Source organism: Cyanistes caeruleus, chromosome 3, assembly GCF_971803275.1.
Source record: "Cyanistes caeruleus chromosome 3, bCyaCae1.hap1.1, whole genome shotgun sequence".
In the NCBI taxonomy this organism is placed as follows: Eukaryota; Metazoa; Chordata; class Aves; order Passeriformes; family Paridae; genus Cyanistes; species Cyanistes caeruleus.
In genome coordinates this window covers 27,833,844-27,857,936 of record NC_141703.1, presented here as the reverse complement: position 1 = coordinate 27,857,936, position 24,093 = coordinate 27,833,844, and the positions used below count along the sequence as shown (strand labels likewise).

The 24,093-nt window shown below is 38.7% G+C and overlaps 1 protein-coding gene across 1 annotated transcript in view; it reads left to right on the top strand.

The window, feature by feature from the left end:
- The window catches only part of LOC111922686 (pinopsin-like), a 74,155-nt gene that overhangs the window by 33,094 nt on the left and 16,968 nt on the right, over positions 1-24,093 (top strand). Inside the window, exon 3 of the mRNA XM_023918214.2 lies at positions 17,020-17,253. Coding sequence (XP_023773982.1) covers positions 17,020-17,253 — 234 coding nt within the window. The remainder of the gene's footprint in view (positions 1-17,019; positions 17,254-24,093) is intronic.

Here is a 24,093-nt window from a genome sequence, read left to right as displayed (position 1 = left end):
TGCTCAATGCCCCATCCAATGTGTCCTTGAATAGTTCCAGGACACAGCTTCTCTGGGCAACCTGTTCCAGTGTCTCACTACTTATCACAGTAAAGAATTTTTTCCTAATATCCAATCTAAACCTGCCCTCCTTCAGTTTAGAGTTATTCCCCTTGATCTATCAGTACATGCCCACATAAAATGTCCCTTTCTAGATTTCTTGTAGGTAGGTCACCTTTAGTTACTGGAAGGTGCTATAAGATCTCCTGCAAGTCAAAATGTACTTTTTCTTTTTTCTAGTGGAGCAAAGCTAGTTAACAAGGATGTTTGCTTTGAGTTTTTTATCCTTATTTCATCTCACCATTAGTCCCGTGTTACAGCTCCAAGGTTTGGCCAGGGGCATTTGTAACAGCTATTACTGTTCATTGGTTCTGTGATTTATCTTTGTGAACTATGTAGAGTAGATGCTTCTGAGGATTTTTAAAATTAAGTACTAACATGTAGCTTTTCAAAACTTCTGCTCCTGCTGAAAGAAAAGAGATACAGTTCAGGCACCTTGCAGTTTTTTTCTCTGACACATTACAAGGGCCTTCCTTTACTGAAGGAGCGTTTGTCTGAACCTTCCCAGGAGAAATTATTCCCATCATGTTTACATTATTCCCATCAGTTTTACATTTCTTCTTATTAGGCAGATGTTTCATTTGAATTCTACCTCATTAGTAATGCAGTTGTTAGATGAACTCTTCAGCTGCTTGATTATAAAGATCTTTATATTAAAAAGCTCAGGATTCCTTATGCAGTAAATCAATATTCCAGTGTAAAGAGAAAGGATAGGAAAGAAAAAGATAAGGTCTTAATTGGCCAATGTTTCCTTCAGAGAAATATGCATAAGGTGTTTTACTCTACTTACCAAGTTGTTTTTAATCTGTTGACTCTCCAACGTCTCTATTTTAAGATAACCACTGTCCCTTTTGTGGTCTTAATTCATTCTTCCTTGGTTATTTTAAGGTATAAAACTAAAAAGAGTGAACATTCACTCTTAATTTATAGTGTTTAGGGTCCTGAGACTTCACTTCCCTCTTCATTAAGCATTTTTTTTTTTCCATTGTTCTTCTTTTAAAATGTCTACACCATATGCATCTTAAAACAGCAAACAATGGTCTCTGGCTGGAGGTGGAGTCACCTGGGCTTACAATAAATGCAAGATTATTTGACTCTTAGTAGTACAAACAGACATCTGTTAAGCAGCTAAATTAATCACAGATGAGTATGTGATAAGGTTGCCTTAGGGTATATTCCAGAACTTCTCTTGTACTTGAGAGTGGTAATCTGAATTTAAGTGGGAGACCTGTCAACTAAACAGCTTCTAATAAAAAGCATGTTTTCTAAGGAGATCTCATCAATATTTGTTTTGTTTCTGGTCACTTACGTGGCAGAAGAGGCACAACATTACAGTTTCAGAAGGTTGTGATATTAATTTTATACGGTAATATAACACTTCACTTGAAACTGCCCCAAACATGGCAAGATAGATTTCCATTTACCTGACATCTTGCTACTTATGTCTGTATTATTAAAGATTAAATATAAACAAAGCTTGAATAAAACCGGCCTGCACAGAAATTAAAAAGGAAGAAATTCATAAATATTCTGAGACTAAATTAAAAACAGCCAAACAAACAAAAATTGAGCAAACACTCCCATAAAGAATGGAACTTTCCCTACATGGAGCACACTGAAGGATACACAGTTTTTTATTCCCATTGGCAGTCCCATTAAACATACTTAAAAATGGGGTTGTATGTCTGTAAAACGCTGCATACAAGCTACTGCCTTGCACAGAAAACAGAATGAATATTGCCACTAGTTCCCTGTTGCACCTATCCCTGGTTAAATACCAGTAGCAGTCTGTTCTGCTGCTGCCCTCAACATGGAGATGGGCGTTTAAAAACACCTGTCTCCGGGAAAATTGATTAAACAAATTCACCTTGAATATTGCTTTCTACTTTCTCTATTGTTATGGCTTGCAAGAGCTCAGTAAAAGTCCTTAAAGGTCTTACCTGATACTTTTCTCTCTCTCACTTCCTGAGCAACTTCAGGATATTAGTTCAGTTTAAATGTCAAGTTGAAAGAACTGACTTTCACATTGCTCCAACCTGGCCTTTCTGCATCAATCTTTAATCTTTCTGAAGAAAATTTGTAACTGTGGTTGGTAGTCTGGCCTTGGCCTTTTGTTAATTGCATTCTACTCCCAGGAGAATTTTCTTTTTATATGTTTTCTTTCACTATTCAGCAGTGTAAATGCTCTTCTGCCCTGCTCACGCTTCTGTGCTCCAGGATGGTCAAGGCTCACTAGGTGTTTAGTCATGTCAGCCTAGAACATTTCAGATTTTTTCAATATATAATTAAATGGATTTGCTTTGGTCTCCATTGCTTGCCAAGAAAGTTCAGGATGTTAATTCAGTCTAAATGTCAAGTTAAAAGAAATACAATTCCAGCCCTGCTGAATCGTCTTGTTAACTCATTCTTTTTACTTTGACCTTTCCTTAGGGAGTACAGGTATTGCTCGATTAGTTTCAGCTTTTCCAGAAGAATGGTGGAATTTTATATGACTACACCATCTCTGAGGTCATTAAATTCACACTGGATAGGTTTTATACTGGCTCTAACTATGTCTATCCTTACTTACTCATTGCACTACGAAGAATTCCTCTGTCCCAAAACTCAGAAATGAACACGTTGCTTACAAGTGATCTGAACTTGCAATAGCTGTATTGAATAAATACTGAGTTGAAGAGGGTTGGACTTGTTAGTGAACCATTTCTAGAATAGTTTATATCTGGACACTAACTGTTCCAGATGTATTGACCCTATTGAAATTAGAATTAGAAAGAATTCTAGAGAATTGTTAAAAATATCTGTGTTGATTTTTCCTGGCTGTAATTGTCAAAAAAAAAAAAAGGGATACCCAGAACAAAATTAGATTGTAGAAAAATATTGTTCCAGTGCTAGTCTCTTCCTTGGAAAATAAAGGAAATATTATACATTGGAAGTAGTAATTTGCAGACTGAGAGAGTGAAGCTTTGTCAGCAGTGTCACAGATCAAGGGTGAGGTGGGCAGCACCAGGTGATAACAGCTCCTGAGGTGCAGTTATTTGTGCAAAGTAACTCTATCATACATCATATATACACACATATGTATGATAAAGAGTTCTTGGTTATCACCCTTCAAAGACATGGCAGAGTTAGTTTGAGTAATTTGAGTAATTGAGTAATGAAAAATGCAGGTTGCTATTCAGGAAAATTAAGATAAATAAGATGTTAGAAATTGCTGGGAAAGGGATTGAAGGAAACATCCCTGCTGTTGTTATACCATTGTGTAATACTGAATATTGCAAGGAGTAGTGGTAATCCATTCGAAAAGAATATAAGAAAAAGAGAAAAGCTGCAAAAAGGGTAACAAGTGCTATCAGAGCTACAGCAGTAGTGTTCAAGGAGAGATTAAAAGTGAGAGAAATAGACTCAGAAACCAACATTCAAATATTACCATCTTTCAAGTATGGTACTACATTTCAGACACTCAAGGTGAAATCCCAGATTCCAAGATTTATATATGATTAATATAATATGATCCAAGCTGGAGGGCTTCCTATGTATATAGATAGTTTATCCGAAGCAGAACATGAGCTCTGAATTTTCAAGTACCATTCCATAAGTGAGCAAGAGCTGACTGTATCACACCTATTCCTTCTTTCCCCTTCCCTTACCCTTTTCCTTTCCTTTGCTCCTCCTTTCCCTTCCCCCAGCATTTCTCCCTCCTCTTCCAACCTCTCCTGTCATTTTCTCTCCTTCTCATTCCTGTTAATCTCAGTCAACAAGAAGCTTGCTGATAACAGTTGTTTTCATCTAAATTAAAGCACACATTAAGGTATAGCTCCCTGATCATGTTTGCTGGCTGAACCATTCTAGTGGAACCCCTACATTACCTTACTCTTAGATAGCTCCTGAAAAGAACCTGCAGCTGTATGAACTGATGCCTTCTTGGACACAGTCAGTGATGTCCCTGGCAGAAAACCAGTTTGCCATCTGTTCAGCTGCCACTTTACTCTTTCAGGATTCTAATCACCACAAAAAAAAAAAAAAAATCAAAATATACTAAAGAATAGCAATCATGTAGTTTTAATTCATAACATTCTTCTACTGCACCTTTGTCTGTCTCCTTGGAGTATGTGAGAATACATGGGAAGTAGCTCAAATGAACCATTACAGTGTGAGAGTGATTTTCTGCTTGGATGAAGAATTTGGAATCTGTATTGATTATTTTCAGTTGTCATCAGTTCTGTGTTTTTCATCATGTTCCCCTATAACCCAGAAATCTGTGCTACCTGAAGAAATAATTTACAAAAGTGCTACCTTTTGTACAGCACCAGAGTAACAACAATATAGTTGTGTTTGCTATACTCTTCTGCTTCAACAAATAAGAAACAAATTTCAGGGAAAGACAATATTACTTAGAAGTAAAGTTCCAAACCCAGGTATCTTGTACCCAGTCATCTTCTAAGAGGTTATTTTGGTCTTTTTCTTACTGAAATTGTTTCTTTGCTATAATAATACTCTTTTTACAGGCTCAGAGCTGTCAGGGTTCAAAAGAATTAGTGGCATCAAAGCAAATATAACCTGATGGGCTATTGGTGTTTTTCACTGTTTTTTTCCAAAGTAAGTATGCCTATCAGGAAGATGTGTTTTACTTTATGCATGATTACAGTTCACATATAAAAAATTAAATGGAGCTTGGCAACTAACTAAGCTTTGCAAAGTTGCACATTTTATTTTTAATGTGTAATCTGTTTCTCTTCCCTATCAACAGCATAATTCAGCATCAGTATACTTTACAATTGTGTGTCAGCACTATCTGTACTGTGCTCTTTTTGCAGAGAAATGACAAGGATTTATCTAAGTCTGGTGAAGTTAACACAGCTCATCACTTTTACAAATGCCTGGCTTTCTCCTAAAAATTCCAGTAGGATGGCAGCTGGGCTATTAGTGCTATAAAACTGCCACTTCTTCCCTAAGTGATGATGGTGACTCTATAAAAATCACTGACCTGCCTTTAAGCAAGCTTGGTGAACTTCATTTCAGTGAAGACCATCGGTAGCCTGTTGCAAAGTCAGCAAGAAATACACAGTAGATCCCCACTTCTCACATAAATGTCCTGTGCTGTGGGCAATTTTAATATTTACTCAGCATTAATAGGCTTAGTAGTGGCCCACTGATCCTTAGTAGGATTCATAAGAGAAAAACCTTCTTTTCTATCCATCAGTCTGTCTATTTACTGCAGAAACATTAGCCACGGAGTTTTGTTTCCCAATAATCCACTACCTGGACAATTCCAATTACCTCCTTTCTATGGACATTAAGTCATAGTTTGGCAACATCAAACAGGAGGTAGAAGGTGGTTTTTAAAGTTTTTTCTTTCTCTCACTACTCTAGTCTTTGAAGTCTTTGTAGTTGAATATTCTGAATCAAAACTGCCAACATGAGCTGCTCAAAAGTTGGCCAGAATCAACTGTACTCACATTTTGACAGATAACCTGGTCTAGAGGATAAAAGGGAAACTAGTCATGATACAACTCAAGTTCCTTGCACATGACATGTCCATATCAACTAGGAAAATACTGTCCTAGAGGACTCCCTTTAAGGTGTCCATTTCATAGAGATCTGTCAGGTGCTTTCAGCCCTTTCATAACGGTATGGATCTATAATTAAAACTCGGTGAACATCAGGACTGGTCAATGCAAGTACAGGGTTTTGCACAACGAGAAATCATACAAGATGAATAAATTCAGGCTGGGAATCAGTACAGTCCAAAGGATCTAATTTGAATAGTGAGTCCCACACAAAGGTATGGGAACACCATACCTTTGCAAACAGAATAGATCTTATTGTGGGACAGGTGAGCAGAAGGTGGAACACCTGACCTTAGTTGTGCTCTCTTCTGTCTACTTAGTTTTGTTAAACCAAGACATGCACATTTTGAGAACAGATATGTGAACAGTTTTCAAATGTAAAAACACCACTACTAGAGAGAAGCAGTTGTGACTCATTGTGCTTGTGTACCCTTATGGAAAGGGTACATTTCCATAAACGGAAATTTTACTGGAAAGCCACAAAGACACATTTTCTAGAAGTGAGTATCTAGATCAGATGTTACCAAAAGGTTTGTAAGGATACAAGTGTTGAAATCATGGAGAAGGTTGTTCAGGGGTTTGAAATACCTTTCTATTAGACAGTAACTCTCAGGCTGATTGAGGGGTGTTTGTCCTGCATTTAGTGCATATGGGGGAAGGGGGAATGATGGACAACACCAAATGCCTTGAGAATCCTTACAGCCCTCTGGCTGTAAGATTTTAAGTGCATTAAAATTCATGGAATTCCTAATATTTATTTGCAAAGATAGTAGAACTATTTCATCACAGTAACAGGAAATGTAGGTACTAAAGTAGTTTATGACAACATGAAAATGAAATGGTAGGAAAGCAGAGAAATTCAGTTCTTTGTCTCCACCAGCTGCTATTTATTTTAATGTACATCTGACAAAGTAATATAAACTTTCAGAATCCCAGATTTGTGAGTATATAACAACAGCTATAACCTAAAACTTCTTTGACTCTGTCACATTCAGTGTCTGTTTTCACTTAGAGAATATTTTATGGCATGTTTATTATACTTTGGGATGCATATTTCAGTGTTTCTGTTGCATTAGAAAACATGTACTTCCTTTTCTTTTCAAATATTATGTCCAACTTCAGAAGATAAACAAAGGAAAAAAAATTGGTGTAATCTGGAGTTGATCATGTATGCTAGTAAAAGTATAATTCAGAGATATTTTACTAAAAATGGCCCATACATATATCTGTTTCTTAATATTCCTTTGCTCTATTTTCTAATGATGATGCTGACTCTGTGGGGAAGAATCTAGATAGCTCCACTTCAGGCCATAATTTGGTGAAAGATGAAATAAAGAAAAAATGGCATTTATATCCCTCCCTCAGCCATATATATCTAGAACTTACAAGTTTTCAAGCATCACTGCTTCCACAGATCCACAGTCTTCCATTAGAGAGGATACAGGAGGTAGAAATCAAAAGTCTCTCAACAAGCTCATCCATTTGAGTTGTCAGCGTTTAGAAAATTAGAATATTTTGAATTATAAAAGAAAGCATTTTATTTTTGCTAGTTTTGTTCAAAATTCCAACAAGGAATAGTATCTAAAACACAACTGCTCATCTTTTCTGTATTATGTAGCATGTTCTTACACAGGTCATACTGCATAGCACAAAGCTGTGGTCAGAACATAGAAATGCTGGATCTTGCATGTCTCAGAGCACTGGGCATGGATAAACTCTGGTCAATTCTTTTAGACTGGGCATTCTGGGACTTGTCATATTGCTTCCCACAAGCTGTCTTATGCTATATCTGACACCTTCAAAGTCTTTCCCATTATTTACACCTTTTTTTCTTCTGTCACTTTTGGGTATGGCATGTCTTAAACATCCTTTAAAAGGTTCCTAAAAGTTGAGTTTATGGATCTCTGCAAGTAGATCCATATCATGTTTTTGAAGGCATGATGATTCCGAGTGCTGCAGGCTTGGAGGAGTCACTCCCATGCACAGTTTCCACCTGAAACAATGTCTGTCTGCCAAAGTGAACATGATGCCCCCCTCTTTAGAGAGCATTTCTGACAGAGTGTGTTCATTCTGACTGAGAGGTTGAACAAGCCCACTACCTTCCCTTTCCTGGTAGACCCTGATGTAAAGAGGAATGCTGCTTTGAGGTGATCCTCAAGGTAGTGTTAGAGGGGTAGACAGAGTAGATGTTCCCAAACTGAAGCTGGGATGCTTCTCCCAAAAGGCTGCAAGTGCCAGTGGGAAAGGCAGCATCAGGAAAGACAGAGCCTGTAGCATCAGACTAGAAAAACCTCTGTGGACAAATCACTAGAAAAGGCCACATATATGCTAAAAAATGGATGTTACTTACTGTGGTAATGTCAGAAAGTACCTTGGACTTGACTGGCATAAGAGATCTGATAGTCAAGGAACAAACTGAGCTTTGAAGATTGCAAGAAGATTGAATCAAATAAAACTTATTCCATATCTAATTATTTATTCTTTCCTTACCTATTCCCTGGTCTTCTTCTTAGAGTCTTTTATGCTGTCTTCACCTTGTAATGTCATATTTTGGTCTAATGCTATGAATACCCCAACTCCAACAGAACTTTTAAAAAAGTTGTTTTGTGGGGGCAGGAATGAAATTTTTAATGAGAAAAATAATTTTGTTGTTGGGTTGGTTTTGGTTTGGTTTTTATTAACTGTACTTGTGCTAGGTAGATGTAAAAGTCAGCCAAAGTACCTCCTGCTCTGGTTATTTCCCGTAGCCACTGATTTTATATTATTTATAAAGGACTGTCTGTAACCCACAAGCTACAGAAAAGGATTTTATCTTCCTTTTCTGTGTGCAAAGATAGATAAATATTTATGAAAACAGTACATAGGTACAACTCGCTAGAGGAGAGAGAAGAATTGAAGACATAGACTTCTGAGGGTTGGTTTTGTTTTGTTTTTTCTGAATACACCTGTGCCATGGCAAGTGTATAAGAATTTGAGGGAAAGCATCTGGAGGAGAACATTTTCAGGCTATTTTTGGCATAATTCCTATATTTTTAAAGATTCCAATTGGATGAGAGCTTTCAAAACACTTTATATTCTTTGCAGGGTCTATAGGATTTGACAAGCAGATCCAAGCACATCTATTAGGCTTATTTAAATATAAATAGCTGCATGTCAAAGGCATACCCACATGTCCTTAATGATTCCTTGCTTTATGTCAGTAGAAATTTTCAGGAAAATGGGAGGGGATCCCTCAGTAAAATGTGGGAAAGTCCACCCTGTTCCCAGGAGAAAGATTGTGTTTAGGTACTGAAAGACTGATGATGCCAAAGAGATTTTATCATCTGATTTCACTGTAAGGAGTACAGCTGACAATCCAGAGGAAAGCAAAGCTCGAGTTCTCACCCACATATGCCAGCCTGGTGAAAAGTAGCATTAAATGTGAGTGGGAGCTTACATACCTGCAAAAATGGACCTAGGGGAATAGCCAAGCTCCATTTTCAGGGAAAACATTACCCTGACACTTTTTTTTTTTAAATTCACACCCCAGATTCAGACAAAGTATTGATACTTAGAGTAGAAAAGGTTGTGGTTAATTTAATTCATGAGGTGAGGAGGACGGTGAGTAATGCTTGCATCAAAACTTGCTTTTTCCTAACTTTCTTCTCCAAACTTGGTTGACTGGTGAAAAATCTTCACATAATTATGGAAATATGTATGTGTCTGTATGTATATATAATGTGTGTATATATATTTGTAAGATATATAGTGTGTGGTGTGTATATATTTTTTACATAAATAAAAATATATGTATATACATATTTCAAAATGTTATTTTTTGTCATTGACTGAAAACATTTTTCCTTTAGGTGCAGGAAAGTGTGAAGTCAATTTTCTGTGCAGATGGTAGCATACTGTTGTTTAGCATAAAGTAGCCTAGAAAGAAACCTGGAAAGAAATTTTACACCTGTCAGTTCATCTGTTGTTGAAGAGTTCAACTTTATTAGTGGTGTTGCATATACACATTCTACATTTTGCTGTCTCTGGGAGAAAGAACACAGAAACCAAGAAGGATTTAAGGTCTGGAATTTTTCCTTCCTGCTTCAGAAATTCTTCAATGCAAAATACATCAAAGTCAGCTTTAATTTATTTTTATTTTTTTTTCCTTTCCTTTATTGTTAGCTGGGCTGTTCAAAGCTATCACAAAAGTTTTTAAAACATCAACAACAAAAACCCTAACCCAAACCAGAAGTTGGTTATTAAATTATTGGTTAAAAAATATAATTTGTTGGCAAGCTTTTCCAGAGGAGGAATGATAAACTAAATTACTGCCTTGATTTTCTGAAGGCAATCCCACCTTTATAACAGCAAGTTGTGTTGCAGAGCAGCAACACATGTAGTAATATTATAATACAGGTTCACATCTTCCTTGTGCTAAGGACTCCAGGGCTGGATGCAGCACTCCAGATGGGCTCTCTTGAGGGCAGAGTAGAGGAGGAAAATCACCTGCCTCAGCTTGCTGTCCAGTCCTCTTTTGATGCATTTGGGCCTTCTGGGCTGAGAGTGCACACTGCTGCCTCACATTCAGCTTTCCATCCATGGGAGCCCTGAATTCCTCTTCTGCAGGGGTGGTCTCAATGACTTTTCCCAGTCTGCAGTAATTTTTGGGATTTCCCCAAATCATATGCAGCACCTGGCACTTGGACTTCTTGAATTTCCAAAACTTAGTGTTTGGACAATGCTGTCAGTCCCATGGTGCCATTATTGGAGCTGCTCTGCGCAACGGCAGGAGTTGGACGTTGATGATCCTTGTAAGAGTATCTAATGGATTTCTCTTTCTAGAACAAACTGTTAATGCAACCCAAATTAGAGCAGGCATATACACCTTTAATCTTCTCATGCACACTGATGCTAGAAAATAGACAGTGAATAAAGAAGGTCAGGATAAAAAATGAATTGTCAATGACAGGAGCGACACCAGGAGCTCCTTGTTTAATATATGGGAATGTGTTCACTGTGTTAGTCAAATTGCTGCTAAAAGCCCTTTAGCAGTGAAAAAAAGAGTTCTGCATCTAAGAGGATTATAGTGTTTCTTAAGTCCACAATAGAACTTGGCTGATTTTAGCATCAATAGCAGTTATGCTTTAAGGGCACTGTACAAAGCCATGAATTTTGTATTTAAAGCATCACTTCACCTTTAGGCATTCAGGCAGCTAATTCCCATTTCAATAACAAAAATTTACAATAAAACCAGTCTTCAGCTGATAAAATATTCTTCCTGTGGACTTAAATTCCTGCACTTAGCAGTGACATAAAATAATTAGCTATATGGCCCCTTGTGTGGTTTTATGGCTTCTGCCTTCTGTATTTGTTGTTATTAACTCATTATGTGGCTCCAGCTGAGCAAAATGCTCATGTGCATGCTTAAATCTCAGTTTGCTCACTGAATATATAAGTGTAAACGCTTTGTAGAGTCAAGGCCCATTGAATTCTAAGATGACCCGAAACAGATGTTTCTGCTCACTCTCCATTTCCACAGGACAATACTTCTCTTCAGTGTTCACTCATTTTGAACTTAACCACCTAACTGGTAACAAAGGAGGCATTTATTTTTTAATGCAGTGAGCCCTCTTTTTCCAGGATTGCCTATTTTAAACAACAAAGTGCTTAATCCCCCTTATTATTAATCTGTACAGTACTGGTTCTTGGGTACCTCATACTGAGAAATAGATTACTTGGAGAGTATGTTTCCTACTGCTATTTAGAACTTTATGTGCTTTGGAGGTGAGGTTGGTTTTTTCCTTCTAATTTCCTTGTTTTGCCTGAGGACAGAATCCACAGAGATGGGAGAGGATAAAGATCATCACAACTGACATTCCAGTCACTGCTTAGTTTGACTGCAAGGTTTAGTAGAGGTTTATTCATACCAATAAATGGAGGCCATATCTAATTTTCTTTTTTTAGAGATGCAACAGAGAGGACTGTCTTACTTGACTGGTTCATGATGGAAGAAGAATGATCTTTTTCCAGCTTTTTCCTCTACTGCAGCTTTTGCATAAAAAGTCTAGATGCCTTCTGTTCATTTCAAGAAGCCGTAGTAGACTAAATGTTCAAAGATTGGCAGACTTCCCTCAGTTAATTATGAATATTTTACTTGTGTCTGGTTTTGGTAGTACTGTCAAATACTTGATCATGTCAAAACAAGTACTTACTGCTGATACTGAAAGATGCTGGTGGCAACAAACACTGCTGCTCATAAATAGCCTTTTCTTCACTGTGCAGTTCTGAAGTAATGAAGTAAACATGGTTATATGAGTAACATGTATAAGATACACAAATAGAGATCCAGGAATAATATCAGCTGTGATAAAAAAGCATCTTATGCTCTGTTTCCATATTGCTTGTTTAGAGCAATCTACATAAAGGATGTTTACAGCATCCACTATTTAGGTGCACAGGGTATATTTAATGATACTATTTCCCATCTTAATAAATAGCTTGAGAAAGTGACTTGAAGGACAAAACTTACTTAGTTACAGGACCTCTGACTTCTAAGATGTTATGAAGTCCCTTGCTTGAAGTGGCTTTGGATGGTGCATACTCTTCCATCCAGAGGTTAGATGGATGGGATGCCATATATTCTTTGTAACCTTTAAGGATGTTCACAGTTGAAAATGGATGGAGCTAAAATATGAAGGAAATGCTTTATGAGATAAAGTACATAGCTGTATTAAGTAAGGAGGAGAGACTAGGGTAAATATGAAAATGAAAACACAGGGGAATTCAAAACTGTCAGGTTAAATCTTCATTATTAAAGCTTCCCCTTCTTAATAGCTAACTTTGGCCCTGCTCCCTTGCCTTACATATATAAAGAAAACCCAACTTGCCCATGGATGATGGGAATATAATGGACTGACTGCATATGTGCCTCTGGCACTGTGGGCCTCGCAGTTGCCTCACAACCACAATGCACAAATATCCTTCAGGTCTTTACTGCCTTCTTCTGAGTTGATGAAGTGCCACCAGTATTCCCTTAGTCCCATAAGTCATGCTCAGATAAATCCAGAGAGAGCTGAGCAAGGGGCTGCAGTAGATCAGACTTCTGGCTCTGGAGAACAGGAAGGGGAAGGCTGTTTCCCTGGGCAAGGTGCTGCTCAGGGCTCTTCTCCATATGAAGCTGTTGGATGGCTAAAAAATATCTAAAGCAGAGGCAGGTAGCTGCTGTCCTTTTTCGTCTGGGCTGAAAAGCTCCAGTGTTTGGCCAGACAAGAACCCATGGACCCAGCGTGGCTGTCATCTGGCTGCTCCCTCCGGGAGCAGGTTGACTGAACCAGTTGACTTGGACAGTGATGAGGTCTGGACTGACACCTGCAGTACCTAAATTGGGTAACCAGAACCTGCTAACCATTTCCTATGACCTGCACTCCTAGTATTATCTCTCATACCACTGTACAACAGAGTTGATGTGTTTGGAAGGTTTATTTGTTTTCTGCAAGGACAGACCCATTCTCTTTTCTCTTTAAGGACAGACTTGTTCTCCTTAGAGGAAGTCAAGCTTCCTCTAGGTCATACCTTTTCTCTGGGTCCTTGTTGTGACAGGCCCACACATTTGCCTGCATCCAGTTTAAAGGCTTTTCTCTCTCCTTGCTGAGTACCTGTCACAGCAAATATCTTGAATCCTTTCTTTGAATATACAACCTAACCATCTCCACAGTTACAGCAAAAGCTTTTTGCATCTCTTTTTACTAACCCTCTTTATATTCATGTTGTAAGGTCCCCTTGTCTTTGGTTTACGACCTCTCCAGTCTTTCACCAGTGCTATTGAAATTTTCTAAGTCTGCTCAGGGCTCCCCAGTTCCATCTTTTCCAAAGCATGGAATAGCAGTGCAGCCCATCACTTGGTGAGTGATGTATCTGCTACATCCTGTCAGCTGTGGATGCAGCTTTTGAGGTCAATCAATCTATGTGTCACTTGGTCTCCTTCTGAGGACACTTCTACCATGCCAGCCTCCTCACTGAACACCACCCTGGCTTCTCCCACACTCAGTGGCCTGTCACATCTAATGTATGTACTCGGCATGCTGCCCTAGTGATCTAAGTTGTGGTATTTTTTGTGTCAGATTGACTTGAAAAAAGTGTTGGGTATATGTGAGACGCAGCACGGCTGCAGGGCAAATCCAGACCAGAGCTAATTGTGCCACGGTTACGCTCAGTGCCTGAGATTAAACAAGCTTGCCTCTCGCTGCCTCCAGCTGAGTTCTGAAAAAACAAAACATATCTGCTACTTCCCAGGATGAAAGCAGGGGAGAAACACAATTTCCTCATTAAAAAGCCATCAACAACCAATTCCCCAACCTTCTTCTCTTTAAATATAAAGGTTTCCCAACCTTTATGTTGCTAGATTTGGAGGGAGATGATCTTTCTCCCAGAGAAAACAGCTGATTTTACAGCAAAGAAGGTTTTTCCAGCTGTCCTATATAAGTACAATCTGATCCCAATGGGCCAGTGTTTCTTGTGCCATTTTAAAATGTGATTTAGATCTTCTAATTATTTTAAATGTATGTTATATGTACCGTGTATGTTCACACTTAGACAGAGATCTACAAGCTCAACTATTCTAGACTATTATTTGAATCTATTTTTCCTCTTCACTTTCTGATGCTCTTCTACCAGCTGGATATCCAGGGAGGCATTTCCATATGACTACTGAAAATACAGTGTAGCAATTGTGTTAAATTGTCCAGTAGTTTTAAAATAACCAATAGAATTATTTTACTGTTAAAATGTCTAGTGCTTTTTCACCTGCAGAAGTGTAATCTTTCTGTAGGTTACATGAATCTAAGTTATATTTTGCTGGAGGCATTCCAGTACCTATAAAGGGAAAATTTTTAAAGATAACACCTTCTAAAGGTAGGCTGCAAAACTGCAAAGGCAATGAAACCAAGACTGTGAGGACAAATATGGTACATGATTTCAAAACTTCCCTTCCTATGGAAATGACTTAAAGATGTGAAAGTGGAAGGATACATGACAAAATCACATCCATAGCCACTTTAGACATCTTTCCTTCCTTCATTTATGGCCTCCATTTTGTCTGTGTTGATGGTAAATTCTTGCAAACTCTTCAAGACACATATCTAAACACAGCAAAAAATCCAGATCCTTCTGTGTTTATTGAAGATCTTCAGCTGTGGATGCCATGGCTGGCTGGGGCTTTGCATCCTAGTCTAATATTTAATTTGTAGCATAGCTGCAGCTCACATGGGATCCTGGATCCATCAGTCAGAGAAATTTCCAATTAGTCATGAAAAATTTAGTTCAAATAAGCAATGCATGATTGGACCATTATCTATTATTAATCCTTTTTTCAAGCTAAAGTAATTATAAAATAAACAGGTTTCACTCTTATAAAAACAGTCCCAAGTCTTCTCAGAAAGGATAGACTTTGTTATTGCCTTTTTGTAGAAAATCATTAAAAAGCAGTCAGGAAAAATACTTATTAGTTTCAAGCAGACAAAGTTAGTGTGTTTCATTTACAGGAACATTTCCACTGAAACTCCAGATAGAACCAAGCACTCTAGAAGCCTAGAGTCAAAATGAACTAAAAAGAAACAGCAACCATATTCCTTTGCCTTCATGTGTACTTTCTACAGTCACTATATATGTGTTTAATTCACAATCTGATACATAGACACATTATGCAAAGAGATTCACACTACAAAGAGGTAGAAAAAGCTCTATTTCCTTGGCATGCACAAGGTATGTGTCAGGCAACAGCAAATGACATTTGTCTGGGATGGTTGGTAACTTCCACCTTTAACTGTGCTCTATTCATTTACCTGCATCAATTTAAACCTATTGATTTAAAATTCTTTTTTTATTATTTGATTAAGTAAAGTTTGGATGTGTTCCATTACACAGAGCTGCTTTTTTGCTCATTTATGCTTGTAGTTGTACATGGGCTTCCTTCTCCTGGGTGCAATTTACTCTCAAGTGCTGCACTCAAGAGGCAAAAAGACCTTAAAGTGGACATAAATTAGATCTGGCTGAGTACAAGGCTCAATCAATATATTTTAAACATTTGAATAGTTCCTGAAGCCCTGCTGGCACATTTGAGTTTGGAAAACACACACTGGGGTAAAGCTGAGGAATCGCTATAACCTCAGGAGACCAGTGTGCTGAGTCTCCATCTAGAGTCAGTGAGGAGAGAATCTCCAAAACTGACCTCCTTGCAAAGTTTGCTTGGATTTTTAGGGAATGACCTTGTTCCTCACTTTTACCACCAATGCACTCAACTGCCCAAACACTGGAAGAGCATTCTGTAGTTGTGTACAGAAAAATGTATTCACATCAAGGCTTAAAAATAAAAGTTGACTGTTATTTTAGTGTTAAAGCTTTATCTTAGAGCTCTAGAATCCCAAAGGGCATGATGCTTCAATCCAGGACAGGCTAAAAGAGAATAAATTTTGAAGCACAGATTATAAATACTTCCACAGCAGATTTTCCTACACACTAACTACTGGAAAATTCATAGTAACAAGATAGACTCTTGTACCATCACTTTGACACTGCTCATTTGCACCTGCTTTTCCTCTTTAGCTCATTCTACTCTATTTCCCAAAAGAACCCCATGAACCACAGTGAGTCAGCACTCAGCACACATTTTAAGAGCACAGAAACCTGTTTCTGATCATTATCAGGAGTGAAGCCCTTTTATCAAAATGGTTTAGTACCAGGAAGAAATAGTCTGGAATTAATGAATCTTATCCCTTGAAACTTCAAGTGATTCAGCAAGGCTTCTCTGGTGTCCTGCTCCAAGTATGACCATGGCTAACGCTATGCCAGGCCAGCTGAGGCTTGATCTAGTGTAGAAAAGGTGCAAGGACAGAGATACCAAGCACAGTCCTAGTGTTGCTCTGCTTTTTCCACACCCTTAACAGGAAATACTTCTGGTGGTTCAGATGTGCTATATAAAGCTTGTTCATCTCAGGTAAATTCTGTGTACTGGCATAATTTGAATGAAAACATGGTACGTTTACACAAAATTCCATACCTTAAAAACAACTGCAGGTGACCTAATATCTGTTAAGGACTACATGCCTTCTCACCTTTCTACATTTGGTCCAACCTCTTCTGAGACTGGTTTATGCTGGCATGCAGTGTGGTCTCTGCAGAGCTTCCCCTAATGCCTAATGGAGATGATGGAAGTCTTTTCACTGCATTCAATCACTTTTGGGTTTGCATTTGTTTTGCTGCTGGGACTACAGTGTTGATTGTTACTGCTGACCCAAGACCAATAGTCCCAGGTTCTTCATGCAGTCAATCCAACAGCTCCATTTGCTGAATTTTCTCTCTCTTTTAAACCTTTCCCTAGGTTGGAAAAATCCACAAGAATGCTGCCCGCAAAAGAGAATACCACGTCCTGTTCATGGTGATCACTACAGTTATCTGTTATCTGGTCTGCTGGATTCCATATGGGGTTATAGCATTACTGGCTACATTTGGCAAGCCAGGTGTTGTGGCTCCAGTTACAAGCATCATACCTTCCATCCTAGCAAAAAGCAGCACTGTTTGCAATCCCATTATCTACATACTTATGAATAAGCAGGTAAGACATACATTATTTTTAAATTGTATTTTCTTCAGAGTCCATCAGACATTCTTGTCTATTGTGACTACCAGTCTCGTAGATGTATCTTTAAGGACCTTGAAAACTTGTCCAAACAATAGTGCTGGAGTCCTGAGGTGGAGGTGTTTGCAAACAACAGCAAAATAACAGGAAAAATGTTTGCTTACAGAAATTGCTTGTGCTCTTCTGAGGTCACATGGGGTATTAATTTGTATCCTTCAGAGTTTGTTGCCAAAGGTATTTACAAGAAGAATACTCAAACATTTGGTGAGGTTGAGGAGTGGGAGGGAAAATGGACAAGGAGACAAAGGGATTTCATAACCTTGAAAACAAAATAAAGGAGACCATTTATAAATACCATTTTCATGATAGATCCTCTTGAAACCAAACATAATTTCAGTTCCTGTTTTTGTAGACATCTACATCCTTACTGTTAAATTCACAGTTCAGCTACATGCCAAAATAGATAATGAATTTTGTCTCATAAGTAGGCATGCTAAAATGCCTGCATCCAGTTCAGGTCCTTCATTGTGTTGACAATTCTGACTCTGAAGTTTGATAATGGCAGATCTGGAAGTTTTAAAAGCGTTTTGCAGTAGCAAATCTGAAAAATATGCATAGTTTATGAAAACTTTTTTTTATTAGATTATGTGTTAGAGGCTATTCTCAGTTTTCATTCTTCATTATGTCCATTACATCATTACAAAGCAAAGAAACACCCTTTATCTTTTCTTGCTCAGTGTATGCTGGAGCCCACCCTTAGTATTTATCAACAGCAGCATTATATTATTATGGAGCTGAGACAAGGGAACAGTAAAATGTAACAGGCAAATATATTCAAGTTTTGCCACAGCCTGAGATCAGATTCTTGGCCTGCTTCATCCAACCTAAATTTCTTAAACAATAAAAGAATCTGCTCTTTTAATTTGAGAGAAAAATCTCAAGCAAACTGTGAAACCTCCCTGAAATCAGAAGGAAAAAGTTCTGTTGCCTTCCCCAAGACCAGGGCTTCATACCCAAAGCCTAGTTTGAGCTGACATTGAAGCAAATAGAATGTTCCATTTGAAAAGTGTTAATGCTGAAGAAAAGCAGTAACTGTTCCCCCTTTTCTTTTATGATTCTTATGAAAATTTCTCAACAGCAGCATCTGTCTTGCTTCTTTATTCTCTGAACACTTTGACTGAGGTCCTTTAGTGAGAGATAATCTGATTGTGCTGTGATCACTGGAGGATGTTATATAATATTGATAGCAGGTACATTTTGATATTGTCTTTACACATGGAGATGCGATGAGCCACCCTGAAGGGGAGGAGCTTGGGCAGATTTGGGATAGATACTTTTTACTAATCAAATCAAATTGATAGCTAATGTGCAGCATTAACCTGTAGCTCTTCTCTGCTGTGCCACTGTGTATTAACAGTGAAAATGATTGTTTTTAACTGGCACTGAGAAATGTGCTTCACTCAAAAAGGTGGAACCCACCCCTTTGTCTGGTTCTCCTCCTTTCAGAACAGGAACAATAGTAACACCCCCGTTCAATTCATCACTGGTGTTCTTGGCACCTCTGTAGCTGATGTCACACTTTCTTGTAAATTTAACACCTCAGGAAAAGAAGTTGTTAATCTTCCTGGAACTCAGCTTTCCTGGTCTTCATGCTTAGCTGAGAATTGTCACAGAAGGCTGGTGCCTCCCAACACAGAAATTATCTGGCCTGCATTTTTCACAGTTCTTTGTTTGCAGATGTGAGGTACCACAGCAGGGTATTTACTCCTGCACCTTATAAACACACAGAACATACGGCATAATTTTTAGCTCTCTATATATAAGTCTTTTTGCTCTGGGAAATGCCCTGAAGATTGGAAAACAGTGTTGGTTGCTTTCAGCTGTAGGGTTAGCTTCCAGCTGTCATAAATCTGTGCAGAATATTGTGGAACCATCAGCCTCTGAGTCAGCTTTAAAACTCATCCTACAGAGCACATCTTTAAATTAACTCTCAAGCAGTCTCTTAGTCACTTTCATGGTCCTGGAAATCTAGAGAAAGAGTTTTGTCTTTGGCATTGCCTACTGCACTGACCTGAGGTGGTTAATCACTGAGGAAAATAGTGAATTTCTTTCCAGGTGCAGGGAGTCCCTCAGATGGGATGGCATGCAATGAGGTGTGCTGCTGTCCTTCTTCCTCTGCTGTCTTCCCAGAGGAGACAGATGCACTGTTTAAGCGGGACTGTTACTGTGCTCACAACATGCCAGACAGACAGCAAGATTCACTGACAAAACTGAAGCACAAAACTTCCTGAGACCAAATGATGCTGGGGTGAAGCTGGAGGAGACAGTAGAGGAGATTCCATTTTCCCTGTTCTCTCTTTATGGAAGGCTCTCTTGGCTCTTGGCAATAAGGCTGTGTGTGGCTGGGGCAGCTTCCCCACAGGTCAGGTCCCAAAAAGGCAGCACACAGCTGGGCAAGGTCAGTGTGCTTACACTTTCAGTGCCTCAGTCCTTTATAATGATACAGTCAATGTAGTTGGGCAGATTTTGTTTTATCTTCTCCTACCTCTCTCAGTCTTTTATTCCCTTTGTACATCCCTGTCAAGTTCCCACTGTTCAAACTTCCAGCCATGCAGCCACCCCAAATGGATTTTTAATGCCAGCTCCAACTACCTTCCTTTCACCATGGTGGTGCTGACAGAAACCTGCTCTTTCACATATTGCCATGTAAGCAAGTATTAAGCATTCACCCAGGAGATTTGGAGTTCACCTGTAGCCATGGGTTTGCTGCTGAGGAGGTGATTGCTGGGAGAATCCTTCTGTTGTGTGTTTCACACAGGAGCCCCAACATGGAACAATGACATAGAAGTCAAAATGCTAATAATGAGTGTTCAGGAAGGTCTGGTTATGGGTGAGATCACAGTGAGATTGAGTGAATTTCCACTTGCTATTTCACAACATTTGAAGATGGCACTCAGAGAAAATACAAATTTGCTGCATTGCTACTGACAGCTAAATTTAAGTCAAGTTTAAACCTGTATCACTTTTAGATCTAGAGAACCAATTGTCTGAAAACTATCAATCAGATTACAAGTCACAGTCTTTGCTGAAGTAAAATAGCCTTGCTCCCCTGCAGGTCATGAGCTTTTCACTAATTTCTTTCACATTTTTTGTTGCTTGGGTAGTGCACCTAAGTCTCCCTGGAATACTGAAACTCAGGCTAGCACATCTAATTGCATATTACAATTGGAGAAAAAAGTCCACCCAAGCCATGTGACCAGTAATGTGCTATTTCTGGTATCAGAAAGTGCCTCTGAGCAAAATAAGGAGGAAGGTTGTGAGGAAAGGGGTGTATCAAATGTGAATATAAGCCCCTGATTAGTGATTTGATTTCTAGTCTCTGTCTTCTTGTATTAAAATCATTGCACCTTAAAAAAAAAAAAAAGAAAAGGTGACCCTGTCATTTTTCCCAAGAATCTTGAGAAGTGATGCTTTAAAGAATGTTCACACTTATTTGAAAGTAGTTACTGTGACCTTTCCAAATTAATCATGTAATGGAGCATGATGGGTAAGGGAGAAATTAAGGAGAAAGAATGATAAAACTAATCCAAGTACAAAGACAACTTTTTTTTTTTTTTCCTGAAGAGATTTGAATAGTACTGATAATGCTGTACTTAGTGTTCCTGAATGAGACTTGAGTGGTCCTGAGTGGGACCTGGGCCCAACATTACACATCAGACACCTCCCAGGTGCCTCTGCTGTGGCTCTGACAGTCCCAGGAAGCTATGCCATCTCCTCTTACCTAATGAGTGGCTTGTTGCTCAGGCCAGCCCCCTCTTCCAGGGCCTTCATGGAACTTCCCAGCTGCCAGATGAATAACAAAGAATCTTGCTATCCATAATAATAGTCTATTTGTTCTCTGTATATGCAGTTGTCTAGAAACCCTTTTCAGTTCTTCTTGATCTTAACTGAACAGGAAGAAATGAATATGAGCTTTGGGAAAGGGAGATACACGATTGTGATTAAAAAAATAAATAACCTTTATAATAATAAATTTATTATTAAAATAATAAATAACCTAAAATAAGCATTCCTCCACTGGCTGTTATAACAGCTCTATTTTCAGTCATGTTTCATTGGGTATTTTGCAGTTCTTAGTATTTCCAACAAAAGTTAATGGCTCATTTTTAAAGCCGGAGGAATATGTGCATAAGTTAACAGTGTATTTTATAAGTTGCTCGTTTTCCCATTTGGAAAGGTAAGACATTTTAGCTGTGTGAGAACACAAAACTACAGATCCAGAAAGACAGCATACAATTCAGGGACAATTGTGCCAAACCTAATTTTTTACATAAATTGGGACACATCTGTTAAGTCCTGAAAAGAGTCCTTGTTTTCTTAGTTCAAACCTTCGAGAGGTTTGTGGACTTACCATAAGATTTATTATCTTGTTTTAATTTTCCATTAAAATTCCCATAGATTTCAATACTCATGATCTGCTTTCCTTTTTCCTCTCTTCACTGGTAGCTAAGCTGTCTTTTGAGTAATTAATAGTCGAAATAGAATGGCACACCCAAGCTCTTCAGTTGAAAACAGGTCAAGTCAAAATGATCTCTTACTGCAGAATACTTTATTGTAGTACAGCTCAGAAATATTTTGACATGATTTCTCTGCCAACATGTAGTGTTATGACTTTTCAAAGCAGAGGGGCAAAGAGAAGAAAGGTCTCAAGGGCACCTTTGCTGCTGTCATAAGGTATAATTGCATTTCACACAGTAAGTTCAAAACTACTTTAGGAACTTCTCTTGCAGCTCATGACAAAACGATTGGTTCAGATAAATAACTTGGGCTTTTAATTAGGGTCCCAAGCAACCCCAGCCAGACTTCATCCCTGTCCCAGGTTATATCCTTTGATACATCTTGTCTATGTTGACATGTTCTGCCTGTCCTGGACTGGCTTCAATATCACAGAAGGGTTTGGAACTTTCTTCCCTTAGACCCAGAACAAAACTAGGCAGCAGGAAGCTGTACTACCTCTCATGCAAGCAAAATACTGAGTAAAGCTGAAAACAAATGCAGATGAATGAAGAGAAATAAAGGATAAGCACATGCTTTAAACTATATAATGATTTTCAATTTATGGCTAGGGAATGCATTAATGGAAATGAAATCCAGTTAAAAGAACCTTATTCTGGAAGACACAGAAAGTGCAGGTCAGCAATATCTCTTTAAATCTTATTTTAAACAACATCTAATATGTTAATGTCTCTTCCTGTATTGCTCTTTTCACAGCAACAGAGAAACATGAGGCTTTACAGAAGTGGGAAGACCTTCACATTAGACAAGGGAAATAAATGGGTCAGAAACCAAAGGGAAAATGCAATGAGCAGGGTTTGTAGCAAAGACAATAGGATCCTTCTGTAGTACATATCCACCCTGCAAAAGAAAATAGGCATTTCTGAAAGGAGAAAAGAGGCAACTCCAAGGACAGTGAAGCTGAAGTGTTGAATTTGAAGTGACTAGTACAGCAAAAAGAGAGAAAGAGGGTCCAATATTGTTTGGCATCCTCATTAAGGACATAGGAGGCTTGCATGCACCCTCAGATGACACCAAACCAAGTGATGCCCCTTAGGTGCTTGAGGGAAGAGATGCCATCCATAGGGACCTTTCCAGGCTTGAGGAGTGAGCCTGAGCAAATGCTACAAAGTTCAACAAGGTCAAGTGCAAGGTCCTGCACCTAGGTCAGGGCAACCACCAGTATCCATACAAAATGGGGAATAAATGAGAGCAGCCCTGTGGAGAAGGACTTGGCAGTACTGGTGAGTGAAAATCTGGACATGACCTGTGACAATGTGAGCTTGCAGCCCAGAAAGCAAGTTGTATCTTGGGCTGCATCCAAAGGAGCTTGGCCAGCAGGGCCTCTCTACCCTGCTCTGCTGCAGTTCCACCTTTGCTACTGCATCCAGCTCTGGGCTCCCAGCACAGGAAAGACATGAACCTGTCTTAAGCCCCCTAGGCAGGATGCAGTTAAGCATTTTGTTATATTTGGACCAACCAAATTTCAAAACAAAAGTATGATCCATGATGCAAATATACTTTGCATATAGCAAAGTATAGCTGTATCTCAGTTTAAGAGGTCATGTCCACTCTAGTGCATCTTCATTGTGACTAGCTTAGAGAAGAGGGAACATTGTCTCAACTGCATCCTGAAAACCTTGTAGGCCATGCTGGTCAATAGAAGGGGTCAGAGTCACACTTATCCTAGTGGAGACAGGGAAATAAATCAGCATAAACTGCAATGATTGAATAACAGGAGATTTACATTGCTGCCCGTTTGAGGGCTAGGGAGGAAATAGCTTTAGGGGAAGACTTGACCTCTAGAATCATTGTCACTATCCAAAAGGCAATAAAACAAACTGTGTAAGCATTCAGATAAATTATAGGGTTACACATCTCAAATTTTTCCAGTACAGAGAAAACAGCTTCAGTCAAATAGTTCTGCCTATCATGATCAGCCTACAGTTGTGCTGGCAGTTTCAGAACTTCATTTACAATCAGCTGGTTTTCATACCTGTCTACCTGTAACATTAAACCTGCAGGATAGATTGATAGGTAAATGGAAATTTCCAGTATTCAGACCTTGCTGTAGAGCAAGAAATGTGGTATGTTCACAGCTAAGAAAAGGTGTTGGGATTTTTGTAAGCAAGGTCCCTTAGTAGCCTTGTTGCTCTTGCTAGCAGACATCATAGGAAGCTCAAAGTGGTGTTTCTTTGCTGGCTTCACTTCTGTCCTCAAGGGAGAGTCTGGGTGGACAAGAGCTCAATCCATCCTAAGAGA